At 44.9% G+C, this 23146-nt stretch overlaps 2 protein-coding genes across 3 annotated transcripts in view; one reads left to right on the top strand and one right to left on the bottom strand.

Moving 5' to 3' along the window:
• Positions 1–8794, bottom strand: part of LOC137544351 (RH-like protein) — a 107756-nt gene extending 98962 nt beyond the window's left edge. For both annotated transcript variants that reach the window (XM_068265417.1, XM_068265420.1), the window contains exon 1: positions 8682–8794. The gene's annotated coding sequence lies outside the window, so the exon portion shown is untranslated. The remainder of the gene's footprint in view (positions 1–8681) is intronic.
• Positions 8795–9137: 343 nt separating this feature from the next.
• The window catches only part of MACO1 (macoilin 1), a 65482-nt gene continuing 51473 nt past the window's right edge, over positions 9138–23146 (top strand). Inside the window, exon 1 of the mRNA XM_068266110.1 lies at positions 9138–9472. Coding sequence (XP_068122211.1) covers positions 9393–9472 — 80 coding nt within the window. The 5' untranslated portion in view covers positions 9138–9392. The remainder of the gene's footprint in view (positions 9473–23146) is intronic.

Raw genomic sequence — 23146 nt, 5'->3', positions numbered from 1 at the left:
CATGAATTGTGCAGTAGATCTCTCCAATGAAACTCAGGTCACAGAATCATTATGCTGTCCAGCAGGTGCTTCCATGGTTTTGCCCTGCAATATGGACTGTTCAGTGATCCTGTCCAGTGAAGCTGTGGTCGCAGAGTCTTATGCTTCACCCAGTACTTTGGATACTTTAAACCCTCTAGCAGAGGAGGCTGAAGCACTGCTTACCTCAGTTGGTGTTGCAGTAATATTCACTTGTCTAGCAGCTGTTTTGGAATTACAGTCTGCTCTAATAAAACTTGATGAATTTCTGCCCAGCAAAGCAGAAGCCATTGAAATATTGTCCTCGTCAGCAAGTGTGTCAGATACCTTGCCCTGTACACAGTCTGATTTAACCAATGTTGTTGAGTCCCTCTCCAGTGTTGTAACAGCCGAGGAACTCCAGCCCTGTCCTCTGAATGTTTCAGAAGTCTTGCCCTGTAACATGGATAATTCTGATTCTCTGGTCAAAATAATAGAAATCTCAGAATTTCAGTCCGGTCTGATGAGTGTTCCTGAAACCCAGCCCTGTATCCTGAAAGATTCTGGTTCTCTGGCCGCTGTGGCAGAGGTTCCAGAGTCCCCTTCCTGTCCAGGGAATTCCTCAGTTTTGCCTAGTCCAGTGGGGGCTGCTGCAATACTGACTTGTTCTGCAGCGCCTCATGAGCTCCAATCCAGTGTATTAAATGAGTCTCTGTTCAGTCCAGAGGTAGTTGTGGAGTCCCTATCTGGTTCAGTGCATACATCAGAAGATTTGTCCTGTCTTGTTAGTGCCCCTGAATCTGATTTGTTACTGGCTTTGCTGGAATCAGCGACATCTAAGTCTGATCCAGCATTCTCGTGTAAAAGTCCAGTAGTTGCGAAGTTTAGTCATGATGATTTTTTTTTGGCCAGTCCTGGTTTTGGTCCTGTCTTGGCTGACCCTGAGGCTCACAGTTCCTTGACATGCCCAGAGGTTTCTCTTGTGCCGATGTGCCCAGATGTTCTTTGTGTGCCAAAATGCCCAAGTGTGTCTAAGGTGTTAGCGTGCTCTGATGCTTCCTTAGTGGGAACACGTTCTGATGTTGCCAGTCTGCCTGCATGCCCAGAGATGGTTCTGGTCCCTGAAAGCCCTGATATTGATGTTTGTCCTTGTGGCCCTGACTCGGGAATTGCCCTAGGTTCCATAGGGGTTCTTGATAGTTCTCCATGTGAGCCTAAGGGGCATTCTGACCTATGGGGATCTCTTTGGAGCTTCAAGGTGTTCTGGGAGGTCTCTGAGAAAACTTGTCCTGGTGCCTTGGACTGGTTCAACAGTGGGTTTTGTGTTGGTAAAGACAGTACCGGTGGGCATTGCAAAGGCTTTGGCGTTTCTGAACGGTTCCTGGAAGGCGGTGGGTATCGCTCAGGGAATTTCGGAGGGCTTTCTTCTGGAAATCATGGTTCTGATGGGTGTCACATTGGGGCTTGTAGTACTGATGGGCATGGTTCTGTAGGTTCTGGTTCTGATGGGTCCAGTCTTGTGGGGACTGATTCTGGAATTCGGTCTTGCCGGGCTGTCCCGGTCATCATGAATTATCAGTCAGACTGTTTTGTTGGAAATTTCAGTTTTGAAAAGCGTCTGGAATCCACTTTTAAAGGCGGGGGTACTGTAATGATCGCTGCTGCAGCAGCTATTGCTGGAAGTAGTGCTGCAGCTCAGGCAGTTTCAGAAACCAAATTTCATCTGTAGTTAAATCTTCCTTCTTTCATCTGAAGAACATTGCAAAGATTAAACATCTGATTCCCCCAGAGGATCTTCAAACCCTAGTCCACGCCTTCATCACATCACGGCTGGACTACTGCAATGCCCTTTATGCTGGCCTCCCCAAAAAAGACTTGCGTCGCCTGCAATTAGTGCAGAATGCTGCTGCCAGATTGCTAACAAACCAGCCTCGCCACTGTCACATTACACCGATCCTTCGCTCACTGCACTGGCTACCAGTAGAATGGAGAATACTCTTCAAGATTGGACTGCTGACATTCAAATCCCTGCACAATCTGGGCCCTGGATACATGAAGGACTTGCTGAAGCTGCACCACACCTCTCACAACCTCAGATCAGCAAGTTCTATAAACTTGGTCACTCCCAGAGTGCACCTCAAAAAATCTGGAGACAGAGCCTTCTGTCATGCTGCCCCTACTCTTTGGAACTCCCTACCACACCCAGTAAAGACAGCACCATCCCTGGAGCTATTCAAATCCAGACTGAAAAGCCACCTGTTTAGCCTGGCATTTCCAGATTTATAAAATTCTTCCCCTGTACCACGATGGTCGGAGCCATGCTTATGCGCTTTGAGTCCCACAGGAGAAAAGCGCTTTACAAATGTTATTTGTTGTTGTTGTTGTTGTTGATCTATTTCCATGCAAGTTGCATAGCTTTGTCTGTCTTTCCCTGCTGTCAGCTTGTGACTGATTATCATTCACCTGTGTGGGAATCTGCATGTCTGCTCCCATTGGATGACCTCAGTATAAAGATCTGCTTCCTGCAGGGTTTCCTTGGGTTTTCATAGCTTCAGCTTAAGCCTGCCTTGCTGTCGCTTTAGCCCCCGATCGTGTTTCTTGTTATAGAGATACTTTGCTGGTCTTTGCATCATATATTGGTTCATTGCCAATATATATGCATACCAGCACGTTTATTATTTTCCTTGTATTTGTGTTACGTTAATACATCAGTGTCGCTGATGTATACGTACACGAACTGTTTATATCCTGTGTGCAGTTAGTCAGTTTCCAGCACGTTTTGGTAGGTTGCGCGTACCGTGACCACCCGTGCTGAGGTAGTTACCCTGCTCCTGGTTCTGTTTGTGGATTGCGTTCATCTCTGCGAAGAGATAACGAATCCTTCTGAATCCTGTTCTGTTACCGTTTGTGGATTGCGTTCATCTCTGCGAAGAGATAACGAATCCTTCTGAATCCTGTTCTGTTACCGTTTGTGGATTGCGTTCATCTCTGCGAAGAGATAGCGAATCCTTCTGAGTCCTGTTCCCTGTGTTACTCCATTCCTAGTCAGCGTTCCTGCTTATGTCATATATCGGTTCATTGCCGATATATACATATGTTAGTCAGACGTTACAAATAGTTTCATTGATAGCTGTAATTGTAATACGCTAGGAAATCATACTTATTGTATATTTATCTGTGTTACGTTCATCTATCTTAATCCTGCTATTTTCTGACTATCCTGTCCTGTCTTTGTGAGGCACGCCATCGCCGCATCGCATTGGCTGCCTCATTCCAGTCTGTCTGGTTTTGGACGCTTGCTGTCGCTAAGTAGCCGCTAGCTAGCAAGCGTTCATTCTGTCTGCCTGTCCTGATCTCCTCAGTTCTGGTTTGTGCGCTCAGCGCTACTTTGCGCTGAGACGTTATAACGTAAGCATTGTTTGTGGCTGTCAGATCTGCACCGGCTCTGTGCGCCACAATCTCCTATTGGAGTCAGTCCTCCCCTCCACTATACTAGGGATAGCCTGTTTCCTGGTGCTAGTGTGTGTACCTCCTCCACGCCAGCTCATGCGTTGCATGCTGACTGTGGAGAATACACCACCAAGCCTTACACATACATTGTGATAGGGACATAATTTAAACTGTTTAATAATCGGGACGACTGGGCAAATAAAACGTGTTTGTTTTATCCACAGGAGAATGTTTAATTTTAAAACTATAATGGTTGAAAACTGAGAAATAATGATTTTTCTTCTTTTTTTTTTCTGTTTTTCTCATTAAAACGCATTTAGAATAAAAAAATTCTTAGCAAAATGTACTATCCACAGAAAGCCTAATTGGTGGCGAAAAAAACGAGGTATAGATCATTTTCTTGTTATAAGTAGTAATAAAGTTATTAAGGAATAAAAGGGAGGAGCACTGACAACTGAAAATTGCTCTGGTCCGTTAGGATAAAAACCCTTGGGGGTGAACTGGTTAAATATGCATGTCAAGAGAGTATGTTATTATATTATTTAAAATTATAAGCTTATAAATAGTGATGGACGCAAATTGAAAAAATGCACCTTTATTTCTAAATGAAATATCGGCACCATAAATTGTGATAGGGACATTGTTTAAACGGTGTAATAACCGGGACAGATGGGCAAATAAAATACATGAGTTTTAATTACAGTAGCTTATATTAATTTCAAACTATAATGGCCAAAAACTGAGAAATAGTGAATTTTTTTCATTTCTTTCTTAAAGAGACTCTGAAGCAAGAATAAATCTCGCTTCAGAGCTCATAGTTAGCAGGGGCATGTGTGCCCCTGCTAAAACGCCGCTATCCCGCGGCTAAACGGGGGTCCCTTCACCCCCAAACCCACCCCCGCAAGACTTGGTCGCAAGTTGGTCGTAAAATTTTCTCTTCCTGGAGGCAGGGCTAACGGCTGCAGCCCTGCCTCCAGTCGCGTCTATCAGACGCGCATCGCCGGCTATCCCTCGCCCCTGTCAGTAAAGGAAGACTGAGAGGGGCGGGGGAGAGGCGGAGATACGCGTCTGACAGACACGCGTGGGGCAGGGCTGCGGCGGTTAGCCCTGCCCCAACCAGGAAGCGCTCCCCCGCTGTACCGAGGGGATTTGGGGGTGAAGGGACCCCCGTTAAGCCGCGGGATAGCGGCGTTTAAGCAGGGGCACACATGCCCCTGCTAACTATGAGGTCTGAAGCGAGATTTATTCTCGCTTCAGACTCTCTTTAATCTTCCTGTTAAAATGGATTTAGAAAAAAATAATTCTTAGCAAAATGTAGCACCCAAAGAAAGCCTAATTAGTGGCGGAAAAAACAAGATATAGATCAATTCATTGTGAGAAGTAGCAATAAAGTTATAGGCGAATAAATGGGAGGTGAACGTTGCTCGGATGCATGAGATTTTCGGCACTACGGTGCTGAACCGGTTAAAAACCACTTCTATTGATTTGAATGGAACGGTGGTAGGTCCTTTTTAAAAAATGCTCTTGGCGTCCAGAATACATTGCATTCACTGCCCATGGGAACCAGCCAGGGCCGGCTGAGGCGAGAGAGCCTCAAGCCCCAGGGCGCAGTGTAGGAGGGGGGCGGAAAACTCACTCAGCTAACATTCCCCTATTGTGTTTGAAGCAGAGGGAAATAAGAAAAAGGGGTTGCATGGCAGCGACTGCAAGCCACATAACTAGAGATTAAAGTATTGGGGGCCCTGGGGTACCTCTTACTCTAATAGCAATCAGTGTGTGATGACTGGAATGGGAGGGATGGGGTGCACTTTGGTGTCTCAGCCTTGGGTGCTGTTGGACCTTGTCTCAGCTTTGGAACCAGCCCTTTCTGGACAACCCTGGACTTGAAAAACAAAGGTAAGCCACCTATATATGCAGAGTGTACATGGGTCTCAATAAACTTTTTTTTTTAACACTGCAATTTTGGGAAGATAACCTAAATAAAATATCACTTGTCATTGCTCACTTTAAAATGTTCATAAAAGTAGTTTTCCCTGAACTTGGAGCTGAAGAAGTGAAAGTCGCTTCCTAACCCGGTGCCAGAAGTGATGATTCACAAAGCGTTTTCACCTGCTTTCACCCTATATGTGTTACTTTTTTAAGCCCCCAAAAAGCAAAAATATAATATTATTAACAGGGGCAAATCCAGGATTTCCAAGGGGGGGGGTTCCTGAAAGTGGCGTGTGGGCGTGGCCAAAATATGGTGTGGGTGGAGCCAAATACTAGCAGTTTCTAGGCTAAATTGCACCCAGGGTGAGGGCGTAAAATGCGCCCCCAACGTGGAGACAGGTATAGGTGCCCGCAGTATAGGTAGCAGTATAGGTAGCCAGCTATAGGTCCCCCCCCAGTATAGGTAGCCCATATAGTTGCCCCCAGTATAGGTTAGATAGGTATATGCCCCCCAGTATAGGTTAGATAGGTATATGCCCCCCAGTATAGGTTAGATAGGTATATGCCCCCCAGGATAGATTAGATAGGTATATGCCCCCCAGTATAGGTTAGATAGGTATATGCCCCCCAGGATAGATTAGATAGGTATATGTCCACCAGTATAGGTTAGATAGGTATATGCCCCCCAGTATAGGTTAGATAGGTATATGCCCCCCAGTATAGGTTAGATAGGTATATGCCCCCCAGTATAGGTTAGATAGGTATATGCCCCCCAGTATAGGTTAGATAGGTATATGCCCCCCAGGATAGATTAGATAGGTATATGCCCCCCAGTATAGGTTAGATAGGTATATGCCCCCCAGTATAGGTTAGATAGGTATATGCCCCCCAGTATAGGTTAGATAGGTATATGCCCCCAGGATAGATTAGATAGGTATATGTCCCCCAGTATAGGTTAGATAGGTATATGCCCCCCAGTATAGGTTAGATAGGTATATGCCCCCCAGTATAGGTTAGATAGGTATATGCCCCCAGGATAGATTAGATAGGTATATGCCCCCCAGTATAGGTTAGATACGTATATGCCCCCCAGTATAGGTTAGATAGGTATATGCCCCCCAGTATAGGTTAGATAGGTATATGCCCCCCAGGATAGATTAGATATGTATATGCCCCCCAGTATAGGTTAGATAGGTATATGCCCCCCAGTATAGGTTAGATAGGTATATGCCCCCCAGGATAGATTAGATAGGTATATGCCCCCCAGTATAGGTTAGATAGGTATATGCCCCCCAGGATAGATTAGATAGGTATTTGCCCCCCAGTATAGGTTAGATAGGTATATGCCCCCCAGTATAGGTTAGTTAGGTATATGCCCCCCAGGATAGATTAGATAGGTATATGCCCCCCAGTATAGGTTAGATAGGTATATGCCCCCCAGTATAGGTTAGATAGGTATATGCCCCCTATAGGTTAGATAGGTATATGCCCCCCAGTATAGGTTAGATAGGTATATGCCCCCCAGTATAGGTTAGATAGATATATGCCCCCCAGTATAGGTTAGATAGGTATATGCCCCCCAGGATAGATTAGATAGGTATATGCCCCCCAGTATAGGTTAGATAGGTATATGCCCCCCAGTATAGGTTAGATAGGTATATGCCCCCCAGGATAGATTAGATAGGTATATGTCCCCCAGTATAAGTTAGATAGGTGAAGGAAGGTGCCCCTGTGTGGGGAGAAGATTGCCCGGGGGAGAAAAGACAGAATAAAATGATGGAGGCGCCAGCCGCGCCAATAAGGGATGCGGGAGCCGGCTTTATTCCTCGCTCCCTCCCTCCCTCTGAATGCCCCCACCTGCGGTGAATGTGTGCCCGGCTCCCCCATGAGTGTGTGCGCAGCGGAGCGGTAGGTCCTCTTACCGCAGATCAGGCGCACCAGCAAGTCTCTCTGCTTCCTGTGACGTCATGGTAAACAGGAAGCATGAGACTCCAGTTGCTGGTGCGCCTGATCTGCGGTAAGAGGACCTACCGCTCCGCTGCGCACACACTCATGGGGGAGCCGGGCACACATTCACCGCAGGTGGGGGCATTCAGAGGGAGGGAGGGAGCTAGGAATAAAGCCGGCTCCCGCATCCCTTATTGGCGCGGCTGGCGCCTCCATTTTATTCTGTCTTCTCTCCCCAGCCGGCCGGGCCATGCGGCAGCCCCACTTCCGGTCTCGGTGCAGGGGGGTGTTCTAGACACCCAGAACAACCCCTTCCGTGCGCCACTGATTAAGGTAAGAAAAGTAATATTGAAATTAAGTTAATCGGGAACAACTTTTCAGTGATTATTTTGCTTGTAAATGTGCTAAAATGTTATTTTTTTATTTTACTTTTAATAAGTAATTTATGAGAGTTTTGTGAATAGAGCCTAATGTGAATATTTCACTCCGCAGCTGACAAGCAACCTCCACATGGCGCATTCTCTCCGGTGACAACTACTGTTGTCCGGATCATGAACGATTCGGATCTTTGATCCGAATCTATTTTATGAGTCGATCATCCGAATCATCAAAATGAGTGATTCGGATCGCAAAGGGGGCGGGGCCAGGATCGACACGCCCCCTCTCAGCGGGCAGCGGGGTCTTGGAAGCAGAGCAGAGATGGATCGCTCTGTTGGAAGGGAGCCAGCCTTGCAGGGAGACAGGTAGATGAGAGAGAGGGGACATGGCTGCCACTGCCAGATATGTGTAGAGCACACATACTGGCTATAACATGCTGCCCATTATAGGCTGGCTGTTCCTTAGCGCTGCACAGTGAACACATTGGAAGCTTTTGGCTCAGCACAGCTCAGTAACTTTGCAGACAGTGTGATTGAAAGGCAATGAAAGGCAATATAATCCTCCTGCACTCGGCACTAAACAGCTGCACTTATCTTCTGGGAATGCTTTCTTTCACTGTGCGACCTTTTCTTTCAAAGTGTACAGATGAACATATAGGTGAAATATATGTAAAGCTATGACTTCAGCATGTGGGTATTACGTGCAAACATTTCTGCTCTCTGCTCGTCCCTCCTCCCTTCTCTGTCCACTCCCTGCCCTCTGTCCATCTTCTCCCCTACTCTGTGTGTCCACTCCCTCCCCTTCTCCTGTCCTGCTATTCATTTCACCCCCGAATGCTTCCGGTAGTAAAATGATCCGAGATTCGGATCAAAGATCCGGATCTCTTCAATGATCCGATTCGAATCATCCGGATCATTGAAAAGATCCGAACTTCCCATCTCTAGTGACAACCTGAGGCAGACACACCCCCTAGTACATACCCACTCTCGCAGTGGGCGGGATTTTCAGTCCGTCCCTTCATCCTGCGGACGTGGAACCCAAAACAAACCCGCCCAGTGCTCTGCCTCCAGGGTCAGCGGCAGACCCTCCTCTTCTCCCCTTTCACTGGTTAGTGCTCTGTCACTCTGTCCCAGGAACTGATTCTAGTTGGCTGCTTAGTTTGACACATCCCACCCCTCGCCTCTCACTACCTGGCTTCCCGCGCACCACACTTGCCGTCTGCTGCACTCCGCCCCCTGCACCTAAACGCGCTTTTCATTCGCTACTGTCTTGTCACTCAGTTCATCCCCCGCCCATTCTTTCGGCTTTTCTTTCTAAGGCCAGCAAAGCTCCGAGAGAACTCCCTGCGTCATTATTGGCAGCTTGCCCTTGGAGCTCTCTGGTTGGCTGCTATGTCAAACAACGTGGTCAGGGTGCTGGTTGGTTTCTTGAGCTGTCAGTCTCATTGTGGGCGGGTGTGCGTTCCGTCCGCCCCTGGCTGCACCGTTGCTGAGGGGAGGAGGAGGAGGGGCCTCCATCTTTATTTCTTTGTTTCAAATCATTGAAAGTCGCTGTTTTCCCCTTCGTTTCATGTGTGTATCGGTCACCTTACGGGCGGACAGCCCCTGGTCGTTCCCGGAGCAGGTATAAGCGATACCTCGGTGGACGAGGAAGGCCTCGGGCGGCGGCAGGAGGAGGCGGACACCGGGAGAATGAAGCGGCGGAATGCGGACTGCAGTAAACTCCGGCGCCCGTTAAAACGGAACCGAATCACTGATGGTATCTACGGGAGGTGAGTGATGGGGCTCCCCGGACACAGCACTCAGCGCACACCAGGGAGCGTAGGCCACAAGTGAAGCCTCGGCCTTTCCCAGCTGATGTGAGCGCAGCTTGTGCCGCCTGACTCTTCCTTCTTACCTACACCAGTGTGGCAGTCACAGAGCGTCACTTGTCAGCTGTCCTTGGTAGAGGGCTTCAGGTATAGCGCTGTGCTGCCCTGTCACTGCTTCTGACAGCCTCCTATCCTACATATGGTGCAGGCCTGTCTGTCAGCTCACTATACAGCCAGAAGGCCACTTGTGCCCAGTGTAGGTGACATGGACTGCCAGAAGTCAGGGAGGCAGTGCTCGTAACTGGACCTCAGTCATTGCTCCTGAGTCCTATGTTGCACTGACTGCACACTTGTCTGGCAGCGTGAGGTTTTCTACTCTATAGTTTACTAAAGTTTTACTACTACTACTTCGTATATGGCAGATGTCTGAAATTCAAAGTAGACCAAATCTACTATTGATTTCTATTGCCCATAATTAAATCATCAGTAGGACCCACACAAGTTCTATCTAGGCGTGCCTTGATTTTCTTTCCTTTTTTTTTTAAATTTTCTATCTACTATAACCAGAATAGTGGGTGAACAAGGACTTTACCCAGGGCTACTGTAATTGGAATCATTTTCCATGAGCAGTTCAGTGTTCTCCCCAGGCTCTTTTAGCCGGGTGCTCCACCCGGCTAGATTTGGTGACCACCCGGCTGTCATCGGCTCACCTCTTCACCTCCTCCTATGCTGTAAGCAGAGTTGCCCTGCATTTTCATCTCACCCCACCCGGCTGCTTTTTCATGCCACCCGGCTACTATTTCATGCCACCCGGCTGGAAAAAAATTCTGGGGAGAACACTGCAGTTGAAGGTGTTGGGATTCACCACCTATCAGGTGTTTCCATTGACCGACCTGGCACTTGCTAGTGCTTGGCACAGGCAACCCACCCATGCTGTTGCATTGAGCACTGCGGTTGCTATCCTCAGACACAAGATGTATTTTGGCTGCTGGGTGTTAAATGTGACGTGCACAGTGTTACCAAATGTAACTGCAGCCAAAAGGAATTTATGACCAGGAAGCTAAACTGCCTGACAACCTAATGCAGTTCAAACTCCTGTGAAAAGAGGCCTAAAGTCTTGTCCAGCTAAATGAAGTTTGTAGCCTCTTTCCCTTTCCTGCTAATGGTTTAAAGCGGTATTGTCACCATAACAATCTAATTTCAACAGCAACTGGTCTGAGTGTATTAAATGGTAAAGATGCTAATCCTGCATTCAAAACTTGCAAAACTTTTTCTGCTGTTATGGTTTGTAGTTCTCACATACTTTAGGAGCGCTGGCCCTAGTGTCAAGGAGTTGAATGCTGGGAGTTCTATTTATCTATAATATATTCCTCCTCCTTCCATTTATTTCCCTGCCTAGCTGCTTATCAGAAACACCCTCTGATTACTTGTTTACATGCAAGGCTGAGGTGATTGTGTTTGGATGTGTAAATAAAAAATCCAAAAACAAAACAAAAAACCAGTGCAGTTGTTAGTATACACCTCAGTGGGAGTGTCTGGAGACTTTTGGAGGAGGGCAGCTAATAAATACACAATGAGCAAGAGAAGTGAGGGGGGGGAAAACAAGAGTCAGGGAGAATATGTCATCATTAGCTTGGCAACATGGCCACTGCCTAGAATAGGATTTTCTGTTTTTCCTTTATACAATTCACAGGAATCATTACGTGGATAGCACAATACATCTGTTATGTAAGTAGAAGTAGTATTTATCTACTTATGTGTTTTTTTTATTTCTAGGTTAGCATGGGTGTCGCTTGTTTAAGGCAAACCTATTGTGAGGGGGGGGGGGGGGGGCTTGGATACTAGCCTCACTAGAGGGAAGACTGGATGGGCCTGAGGCTTCCCAGAACCTCTTCAAGCCCACTGTTGCTGCACTGGACTCTCTTCTGGCAGTGCACTTGTTTGTGCATGCATCCAGACTGGGAACGTGTGGGTAATGTCTGTGCATGGCCAGTAGAATGAAGCGCTCATGCATGAATGGAAAAAAAGCCTTGTACGAGCTGCGTAGTTACACTCTGCATGCACAGACTTTGCTAGGCTAGTTGGGATGTGCTTGTACATGATGGTATAGTGCCTACAAGAAGCAAAGCAATACGCTCTTTTTGAGTATGTTTAAAGGGTACCTCAGCACTGTAACAATGGGCTGGCTATAAGTGGCTCTAGTAAGCCTCTTGACTTTCCAGAGGCTTCCCACTACAGAAATAAGGATCTCATATTAACAATTTTTTTTTAATATATTTAAGATTCATACATATGCTGGATTTGTCACCCTTAATGATCTTTTCGTGATAGTTATGGTGTTCGTACAAGGAATGAGCACTGTATAGACACACATGGCTCAGGTGTAGGCAAGCATCGTACAGTCAATGGGGCAGAGTACAGATTAGAGAACCTAAACTTAAAGAGAATCTGTATTGTTAAAATCGCACAAAAGTAAACATACCAGTGTGTTAGGGGACATCTCCTATTACCCTCTGTCACAATTTCGCCGCTCCCCGCGCATTAAAAGTAGTCAAACAGTTTTAAAAAGTTTGTTTATAAACAAACAAAATGGCCACCAAAACAGGAAGTAGATTGATGTACAATATGTCCACACATAGAAAATACATCCATACACAAGCAGGCTGTATACAGCTTTCCTTTTGAATCTCAAAAGATCATTTATGTGTTTACCTTCTGTCCCCTGCTTCTCTCATGCACTGAACATTACAGGCTTCCTGCAGACAGCTCTGCCTGTGCCTGTGCCTGTGTTTGTAATTCCTCAGTATGTGTCAGCCAGCTACTTTCACAGCCTAACAGAGGAGGATTTTTATCCAGCTCTCTTCTATCACTGATAAGATAGCAGAGAAGCTGCTGGCTTATGTAAATAAAACACACACTGGAGTGTGCATAGAGGAACAGACCAGCAGGAAGAGTTGGCAGCCTTCCAGACACAGGCCGGCAAGTCTGACAGGGGAAAGATACATTGATTTATTACAGAGACCGTGATAGTACAAAGTGCTGCAGTGAGCCAGAACAGATTAGAATAGGTTTAGGAACTTGTAGGATGGTAGAAAAAACGTTGTAATTTTTGTTAGTCACTTTAAGGTAGCCATACACTGGTCGATTTGCAATTAGATTGACCAACTGACAGATCCCTATCTTATCGAATCTGATCAGAGAGGGATCGTATGGCTGCCTTTACTGCAAACAGATTGTGAATCGGTTTCAGCTTGAAACCGATCACAATCTGTGGAGCTGCTCCTGCCGCCTGTTCTTCCCCCCCCCCCCCCTTTCTTATACATTACCTAAAGCTGGCTCAGGGTCCTCTACTCCGCGCTGCACCCCGCACCGCGTCCCAATGTACACTGTGTCACTCCGTGACCAGGAAGTTCAAATAGAGCGCCCTCTATTTGAACTTCCTGGTCACTGCAGTGACACAGGAAGTTAATGTACGCTGGGATGGAAGCAGCAACAGAGCGGTGCAGCGCGGAGAAGATGCCCGGGAGCCAGCGTCAGGTAATGTATACCGGATCGGCCGCCACTAGCGACGCGCTCCCTACCCGCGGGCGATCGACGGTATTTTTCCGCACTGCGCGATCGACGGACCGATCCGATTTCGGGAGGAAATCGGATCGGCGGGTGCGTTTAGCGCGAACGATTGGCAGCAGATTCGATCCCAGTGATCGAATCTGCTGTCGAAACGGCCGCAAATCGGGCCAGTGTATGGCCAGCTTAAAGCTGATCATATTGCACCCACAGAAATGTAAATAGAAGATAAAACAATATTGTCTAGCTACTTCTCCATTGTTTAACATTTTTGATAAGTGGGTTGCTGCATGAAAATCAGCCTATCACTATCTTAAAAAAATAAATAAAAAACAAAAGCACAATGCATTAAAAATTAAAATGGTTTTGTGCAATATTGTTTACATTTGAGATTCTTGGAGCCTGCATGATGCCCCAGCATGTAACACGATCTTGCCTCGACAGAAAGCCCTGGGGGGAAAGGCTTCAGCCTGCAATTAGTTAAACGAATGTTTACACTTGGGGAAAAATTCACGATTTCATATTAATAACTTAGTTATTGTTCAAGCATGATCAGTTTTTAGTATAGGTCCGCCAGACCTCTGTGCCAATGTTCCCTAGACTGGGTTCCTGACACTGCTTATGCTGAGTTACAATTTCTAATGCATGTCTTTGTGTATTGATTAAAATTTCAGTCACCAAAAGTTCTTTGTTCTTGTTATACATAACAACTGAGGGTAACTCCAGTGTTCTCTGCAGAATTTTTTTCTTTCACATGGGTGGCATGAAAAATAAGATGGGTTCGGTGGGATATGGAAATACAGGGCTGGCACTTCCGTGGGGGCAAATTGGGCAATTGCACAACACTCTTGAGCTGACTGATGGTGCCCTAGGTCTTCAGCCTCATACTCACTGCAACAACCCCAGGAAGGTGGATCCAGCAGCGAGGAGCGATGCATCTTCCTGCCAGCGGGTCACGCAGCGTTACAGGACAGGTGCAAACGGGAAGTCAAGCGATCGTGGTATCTTACAGAAGTGTCATTGGGGATCTTGAAGATCTCATGTGACGGTCTTATCGCCGTGCGCCGCTAAGTGATATTATTGTGCACCTGTACCCACGTTGCAACGTTGAGTAAACCATAGCTCGTTGCTCAAAAACAATCAAGTTACAACGTGGGTACACAGCTTTCCCCTAATTGATAGCCGTAATGCATTGTGGAAGACATCTCGGAGCTCACTTCAACCTGAGTTATTGCAAATACTTTCTGATTTAAGAAAGCAAACTTCTGTTTTCCCTAATTGTTAGTGCAGATTATGAGTCTGCTCCTCTGCTTCATGATTGCTGCGTGCTTCTGGATAGGAGAAAATTATGCTGAGCACTTCTGAGTGGGAGAAATTGCGCTGGATGATTTTGGGTGGAGAAATTACAAAATGTGTGTTTCAGGATACACACAGACAGCATGGTAATCAGGCGTGTACAGCAGCCTCAACCACTACCTGGCCAGCGATCGGCCAGGTGAATTAACTTGGCCATGCTATGACTGATAGACTATAGTCTTTGGAAAAAAAATAAAAACAGGGAACACCAAGAGCCCCAATAGTGTAATTCGTACTGGACAAGGTGGCAATGTTTGTATTGCTAGATACTCACAAGTCAGGGTCACCAGCAGGCAACCACTGTAAAGGCAGGTGGGGAGATTGTCCTGACCCCACTCAGGATTAAGAAGTCGTTCTCTGTAGACAGGAAGAAAGGGTAGCAACCCTCCACCAAGGGTGGACTCAAAATTGTATACAATGAACAGAGGTGTCAAAAGTATAAGATTAGATTAAATGAGCTTAAAAACCAACTTAAATGGCAAAATTGAAGGAGGAAGTGGTGGTCTTACCTCCCTCAAGCAGACACAACAACTGCGATTCAGGCAGTCAAACACATTTATTAGGAACTCCAGAAAGAAATGCAACGCGCTTCGCAGGTTCAACCCCGCTTAATTAAGAGGCGCTTAATTTGAATCCTTGTACAGATTGTTTGATACTCCTCCCTATATTGCCTGATGAAGCGGGGTTGAACCTGCGAAACGCGTTGCATTTCTTTTTGGAGTTCCTAATGTGTTTGACTGTCTGAATCGCAGTCGTTGTCGTGTCTGCTTGAGGGAGGTAAGACCACCACTTCCTCCTTCAATTTTGCCATTTAAGTTGGTTTTTAAGCTCATTTAATCTAATCTTATACTCTTGGCGCCTCTGTTCATTGTATACAATAGTCTTTGGAAAATTAAAGATCACATACCAATCTCACCATCCTTCATGTAGTATGAGAGCATTTCTACACAGTCTATTCTATGGAGCTGAACTCCCCATCAGAAAAAAAACTTTGCAAGATGCTGCACACACAGATGCTGTACAGACACAAAAGATCAGTATCTGCAATAGATCTGTTCCTGCCAAAGATCCATTCCTGCAAATTGCATTCATAGTCTATGATATCTGCAGATCTCATACACACCTTGTTTAACTGACATTCATCTGCAGATCAGATCCACCAGGATGGATTTTCAGATCTGCAGATGATTGTCAGTTAAACAAGGTGTGTATGAGGATCTGCAGATATCATAGACTATCATTGCAATTTGCAGGAACGGACCTTTGGCAGGAACAGATCTTTTGCAGATACTGATCTTTTGTGTCTGTACAGCATCTGTGTGTGCAGCATCTTGTAAAGATTTGTATCTGATGGGGAGTTCAGCTCCGTAGAAAAGACTGTGTAGAGTATGGCTCTCATACTACATGAAGGGTGGTATGATTGGTCTGTGATCTTTGTTTCCAAAGACTAGTCTGATGTGTGTATGCACCTTTAGGCTACATACACACTTGAGATAAAAGTCTTTGGAAAAGGTAAGATCACAGACCAATTTTACCCCCTTCCATGTAACATGAGAGCACTCTACACAGTCTATTCTATGGAGCTGAACTCCCCATCAGATAAAAATCAAGGTGTGTATGAGGATCTGCAGATATCATAGATTATGAATGCCTTTTGCAGGAACGGATCTTTTGCAGATACTGATCTGTTGAATGTGTACGGGCATCTTTGTGTCCAGCATCTTAAAAAGATTTTTATCTGATGAGTTTAGCTCCATAGAATAGACTGTGTGTAGAGTATGGCTCTCATACTACATGGAATGGGGTAAAATTGGTCGATGAACTTGCCTTTTCCAAAGACTTTTATCTTAAGTGTGTATGTAGCCTTATGCTCGCCATGTGACCTCACATCTGTGCCATTCCCCCACTTCTTTGGATGCTGGAAGTGAACACTATTTTACTTTTCTTAACTTCAAATTTTGCTTAGTCAACACTATATAGATTGAATTTTAATATTCTAGTGTATGTACAAGTCATCCAGAAAGTAACACCCAATTGCTTTTATCTGCCAGGCATTATTTTTGTATAATGTAACTTGCATTTGATAGGGTAATTTTTTATTATTATTTATAAAACACCAACATCATCTTCTGTAGCGCTGTACACAGTACAAAGCAAATCAGGGCTGTGGAGTCGGTACAAAATTCATCTGGCTCTTACTACATCACTTCAACTCCTCAGTTTATGAAGCTTCTGACTCCAGGTACCCAAAATAACTCCAACTCTTAAAGGGAAGGTCCAAGCAAAAAAAAAAAAATGAGATTCACTTACCTGGGGCTTCTACCAGCCCCATGCAGCCATCCTGTGCCCTCGTAGTCACTCACTGCTGCTCCAGTCCCCCGCTGGCAGCTTTCTGACCTCGGAGGTCAGGGCCAAATTGCGTACATTTTTACACATTCCCGCTAGTGCAGGAACATTAACACATACATTTTTACGCGTTAGTGGTGAAACGCGTAAATTTTTGTTCCTGCATTAGCTGGAATGCGTAAAAATGTATGCAATGTGGCCCTGACCTCCGAGGTCAGAAAGCTGCCAGCGGGGGACTGGAGCAGCAGTGAGTGACTACAAGGGCACAGGATGGCTACATGGGGCTGGTAGAAGCCCCAGGTAAGTGAATCTCATTTTTTTTTTTTTTTTGCTTGAACCTTCCCTTTAAGTCTAATTTTTACCATGCTTTGGAGTTGGTACAAAAATCATCCGACTTCTCAGTTTATTGAAACCACTGACTCCAGGTACCCAAAATTGCTCAGATTCCTTGTCTCAGACTCCACAGCCCTGAAACAAATATTGGGGAACATGGATGCATGAGAGGTTCAAAACCAGGGCTGTGGAGTCGGTACAAAAATCTTCCGACTCCAACTCAGACTCCTCAGTTTATGAAACCAGGACTCCGACTCCAACTCCGGGTAGCCAAAATGGCCTTGACACCGACTCCTTACTCTAATACTTAACAGGACTGTGGATTTTGTACAAAAATCATCCGACTCCTCAGTTTATGAAATAGACTCCGACTCCGGGGGCCCAAAATTGCTCAGATTCCACAGCCCTGTTCAAAACACTGTACAATCAGGGCATTCAGTAATACAAGTACATAAATAGTTGATGTGTGGTTGCAGATATCACTAAATTTGGTACATGTTCGAAAATAAGAAATAGTAGGGCATTCCTGCGCTTGCGAGCTTACATTCTAGAGGGAATCTCTTCTTTAACTGCGCCACTTATCATGTTACTGCAGAACACCAGTAAGCCTAGGTTCACAGTGGTTTGTTGCGTTCAGTGTATAACAGGTATGCGATGAAAGGAAAAATAAATCCCGCGTGTTACAGCTGTATTGCTTTGCATACAGTAATTGAAAAGTATGCTGCACTGTACTTGTTAACTCACACGTTTAACGGTAACGCGCTGCATGCAGTGCATTACCATACCACAACCCAACCCATTATACTTCAACACTAGCGTCGCATAGGTGGTGCGGTAAGCCACGTTACAAAGTGGCCGTTGCAACAAACACTGTGAAGAAAACCTAAATGTTATTTCAGCAGCATTAACAAAGTCGCCCTCCATCACCAATCTCTCCAACTCCATAGCAGTGTTTTTTCCCAGAATTTTTTTCCAGCCGGGTGGCATGAAATAGTAGCCGGGTGGGGCAAAATGAAAGAATGTAGTGCTGGTGCTTCACTGCGCAACTCTGCTTATAGCATAGGAGGAAGTGGGCCGATGACAGCCGGGTGCTCATCAAAACTAGCCGGGTGGAGCACTCGGCTAAAAGAGCCTGGGGAGAACACTGCCATAGGTGAGTGTGATGCTACTACAACGAAGATAGTGGCCTCAATTCACGGAGCATTATCAAACGTTTATCAAACACTTTATCAAACGTTTGATAATTTACATCATGGGTAAAATCTCACTAAGGTGTTAAATATTTGTTGAACATTTTATCGGTAAAACATTCGATAAATATATAACACCTTAGTGAATTTAAAATGAGATTTTACCCATGAGGTAAATTATCAAACGTTTGATAAAGTGTTTGATAAACGTTTGATAATGCTCCGTGAATTGAGGCCATTGAAAACCTTGTAAAAAGATTTGACAAGTGCTCAAAGGAGGGGATTACGTGAAGGAATAATCCGAATAGAAGATTTCCTTAAGGCTTGTATGTGCAACTTTTCCACCCAACTATTGTCCAAACTTGGTCTGTTGGATGATAGTTGGGCCTGTGAATGCGTGATAAACGACTAGAGAAGTCACTGATGGCAAGCAGTTTGTCCGATCCAAGAGGTGGATCAACTCACAAGACTGTTGGGCTGATATTGTGGAGTTAGCTATGTTGTTGAAACAATATAATCATTCGGAAGTGCTATTTTGTAGCTTTTGGTACATTTTGTAATATAAAATACATTTTTAGGCTCGCTTTCAAGTGAACCTAAGGTGAAAATAAACTGGTGAAATAAGCATCTATCCTCCTCCTAAAAATTATCAGAAGTTGTATTCTGCTAGGTAACCGTTTATGGCTGTGAGGTTGACTATATTGCCGACAAGGTACCAACGAGACAAAAGCTGTTCCTTCCATGCCTAAAAATGAACCTTTGGGTAGCAGAATATTAGTAAATAAGCCTGGTTATTTTGTGCTGGACATACACGTTTATCTCATCATGTCACACGTCTCCTCTGGTACACTTTTACATCAAATGTAACAAAATGGGGTGGTCAAAAATATTAGCCGCATGTGACTGTGTGCTTTCAAAACGCACCTACAGTAATTAACCGATCTGCATTGAAACGACACTTGTGCAGTCAGTGGCTTTGTAACATTCAATCCGCATAAAAATACTTTAAAGAGGAACGGTCACGAAAATCCTAAAATTTAAAACTCCTACAAATAAATTTCTTCCAGAGTAAAATAGCCATAAATCACTTTACTCTGATGTTGCTGTCACTTAAGGTCCGTACACACGCCGGACTTTAGGCAACGACGGACGGACGGACGGATCGCTCAGAAACAGCCGTATCAGTCTGACGACAGAGCGTACACACGCCGGACTGTCGCTGGCACGCCCACCCAGCGGGAGGCAACGACGGACCCGTCGGCGACGATTGAAGTACGTGCAGCTAGCAAAGTGCTAGCTGCATGTACCAAAAAAAAAAAAAATTAAGCAAATCTGCCCAGCAGGGCCTGAGAAATCCTCCTGCGCGGCATAGCCCGACCTGAGGTCGGGCTTACCGCCAGGGAGGTTAAGTGCATAGCTACATGAGAAAATTGTTGACATTTTGAGGAAGAATATGCAGAAATCTGCTCGTAGATCAATGCTGTGTCTTCCAACCATACATTGGAATTTAATCTAATGGTTCCTCAAGGATACTAAGGGCTCGTTTCCACTATCGCGAATCCGCATGCATCTAACACATGCGGATTCGCACATGTAATGCGCGAATCCGCATGCATCTAACGCATGCGGATTCGCACATGTAATGCAAGTGGATGGGCCTGTTTCCACTGTAGCGTTGTTGAGGTGCGTTTTTTTTTCAGCGGTGAGAAAGCGCACAAAAGAGCCGCAGAATTCGCCTGCGAGTGGAATGCATGCGATATCGCCACTAATGTATTTAATAGGAAATTCGCATGCTGTTTTGGTATGCGAATTTTCATGCGAATTCCCATGAAATCAATGGAAAAGCACACCAGCATTGCCATGGTTAAATTCGCATACATTGTCATCCATGCGAATTTTCATGCGAATTCGCACGAAAATTCGCATGCACGCGCATGCAAAATTCGCATCTGCATGCGAATTTTGCCGCAGTGATTTCGCAACGCAATAGTGGAAACGAGCCCTTAAACAAAGATCCTGGAGTATCCCGCACAGAGCCCAGACCTCAATCCTATTGAGAATCTGTGACAGTTGCTCAAAGTGAATGTCCATGTTTGTGTTTTGCATAGTAAAATTACTGCAAAAGCACTTTTTTACTGCGGTTGAAAAGTGGTTTTTGCAGAGTCCTATCTTTTTTGCATTGGAGTGTAATTGCTCCCAGTTCCAGTGATATGCAACTTGCCTGATCGCAATAGCTCCTGTGGGCTCTCATGCACTGACTTTCATTTGCATAGTGCTTTATGGGATCCTCTTTGATCCCAAAACTCTGCTAAAATCTCTATTGGGCTGTAGCCCTAAAGGCTAGTTCACAGTGCTCAGTCGCATTGCAGACTAATTCTGCAGGTCTGTTCACTGCTCATACAAGTCTATGGGCCTGTTCACAGTACTGTAACGGTTTGCATTATGTTAACTCGCTGTATTGAAGTTCGCATTCATTAGAACGTGTGCGTTATGCAACTGGTGGTACGTGTGAACCTAGCCTAAATTGGAGGCAAAGCACTTTTATCTGGCTGGAAGAAGGCTGGAAAGTTCAAAGGGTCGTTTTGTTTTGCAATGGGAATTAAGCAGATCTTACATCAGACTGCTGTTTAGAATTTGTCCTTTCATACTAGTAGATGTTTCGTCCGTTTTGATGGAAAGCACCTTGGATGTGGTAAGATGGGTAACTTGAATGTCTATTGACTTGATTTTTACCATTCACATTACACAAAGCGTTCCAAAATCTGGGAACTTTTAATCATATGATGCAAGCGGTTTTCCTGGTGGGTGAATTAGAACTAGCACCGCTGATGAGCATTGAGCTGTAACTTCCTGTTGTCCTAATGTATGCACAAAATTGGGTTCGTGCACACGTTAGCTAGTGGGAAAGGGCCCTAAGGCCAGCTTCACACTACTACTAAAAAGGGACAGTTTAGCAGAACACATCCTAACGTATAACCTATGAATCTGTTCAAATTGGTTAGTTCTTACTGATCCTTTCCGCACCCCCCGCTGATCGGGCTGCAATATTGGGTCTGGAGCTCTTCTTATTTTAAAGCAGTGTCTGACACCCAGTGCAGTGCTTGTGTCACAAGGTAGTTTGCAAACACAATATTTTACAGTTTTTCAGGGCTAGTTCAGTGTCCATTTGTGTTGCAGAATAATTCTGCATGTCAACTTACTGCTCATATAATTCTATGGGGCTGTTCACAGCACTGTGCTGTAACTGATCGTGTTGTTCTAGCTCACTTTGTGCAGGCTTTGTATTAGTCTGTCCAGTCTTCATTTTAGTTCACGCTCACCTAAAACACAAATGTCCATTGTGAATCTAGCCTTGGAGGCAGGGTTTTATTCGTGTGTGACTGTGTGTGTGACTGTGTGTGTGACTGTGTGTGTGACTGTGTGTGTGACTGTGTGTGTGACTGTGTGTGTGACTGTGTGTGTGACTGTGTGTGTGACTGTGTGTGTGGTACTGTGTGTACACAAGTGTGACCATGCTGTGCTGGTATGGTTCTCGTCTGCACAGTAGCGTGAAGCAGCTCGTGCACAGATGAAAAAGCTGTGCAACGGTTAGAAAACCTCATATGCATTGGGTTTTATCCTTACAGTAGGGAAGTACTTAAGTGAAGGAAGGTATTTTTTTTTATTTATAATAAACAAAAAAAAATTGTCATATAATATTATTATTATTATTATTATTTAGTATTTATATAGCGCCGACATATTACGCAGCGCTGTACAGTATATCTATCTATCTATCTTGTCACTAACTGTCCCTCAAAGGAGCTCACAATCTAATCCCTACCATTGCCATATGTCTATATTATGTAGTGTAAGTACTGTAGTCTAGGGCCAATTTTTGGGGGGAGCCAATTAACTTATCCGTATGTTTTTGGAATGTGGGAGGAAACCGGAGTGCCCGGAGGAAACCCACGCAGACACGGAGAGAACATACAAACTCTTTGCAGATTGTGCCCTGGCTGGGATTCGAACCAGGGACCCAGCACTGCAAGGCGAGAGAGCTAACCACTACGCCACCGTGCTGCCCTTTAATGTTCATTATTTTTCTAGGCGTGATCATATTTAGTGCCTGCGTTTTTGACATGTTAGACAAGCCGATAAGCTTTAATCTTTTGATACAAGCCATATTGAGACAACTACATCTCCGTCATCTGTGCTAGCAGTATATAAGCAGGTGTAGGACCGGTGCAGCAGAGAGATAATTGGCCAGTGTGAAAAAAATGCTAAAAAGGAAGATGCTCGACTCTTTTATAGATTCTGTAGTCTGGCATGTGTTGTAGGAGATTAGCTGAACCACAGTATGTAACCATCATTGCATCTGGACCCCTAGCTGTGTTCAAAAGCCTTTCCCTGACACCCAGGTGGACTGTTCTTGGCAGCTGCTTTATCTCCAACTGTTTCCATTTGGCAAAAAGAGATATGACCTGGGCACACGGATCTTAAAGAATTTCCTATCCTGTCAGCAGGTTTCATTTCGCTTAATTTTGTAATGGTGTTTTTCTGTTTGTTTTTTTGGGGGAGAATCTAAAGTGAAAATCAACTTATGATATAATGAATTGTATGTATAGTACAGCTACGTAATACTACATTAGTAGAAAAGATGAGTTTCTTGTTTCCAGTACAGGAAGAGTTAAAAAAAGAAACCTTATCTATGCAAAAGAGCTTCTCTGAACTCTTAACCCAGAAACAGTCCTATTTTCTGAAGCACTTATACATTAAAGAAATGGTGAAACCACTTTAGATAAGGTTTTACTGAAGGGAAGATGTTAAAAAAACAAAAAAAACCCCTATATAACTGAAAATA

The sequence above is a fragment of the Hyperolius riggenbachi genome, chromosome 2 (genome assembly GCF_040937935.1).
Source record: "Hyperolius riggenbachi isolate aHypRig1 chromosome 2, aHypRig1.pri, whole genome shotgun sequence".
Classification (NCBI taxonomy): domain Eukaryota; kingdom Metazoa; phylum Chordata; class Amphibia; order Anura; family Hyperoliidae; genus Hyperolius; species Hyperolius riggenbachi.
Note: the sequence above shows the minus strand (reverse complement) of the source record. Positions and strands in the feature narration are given on the sequence as shown.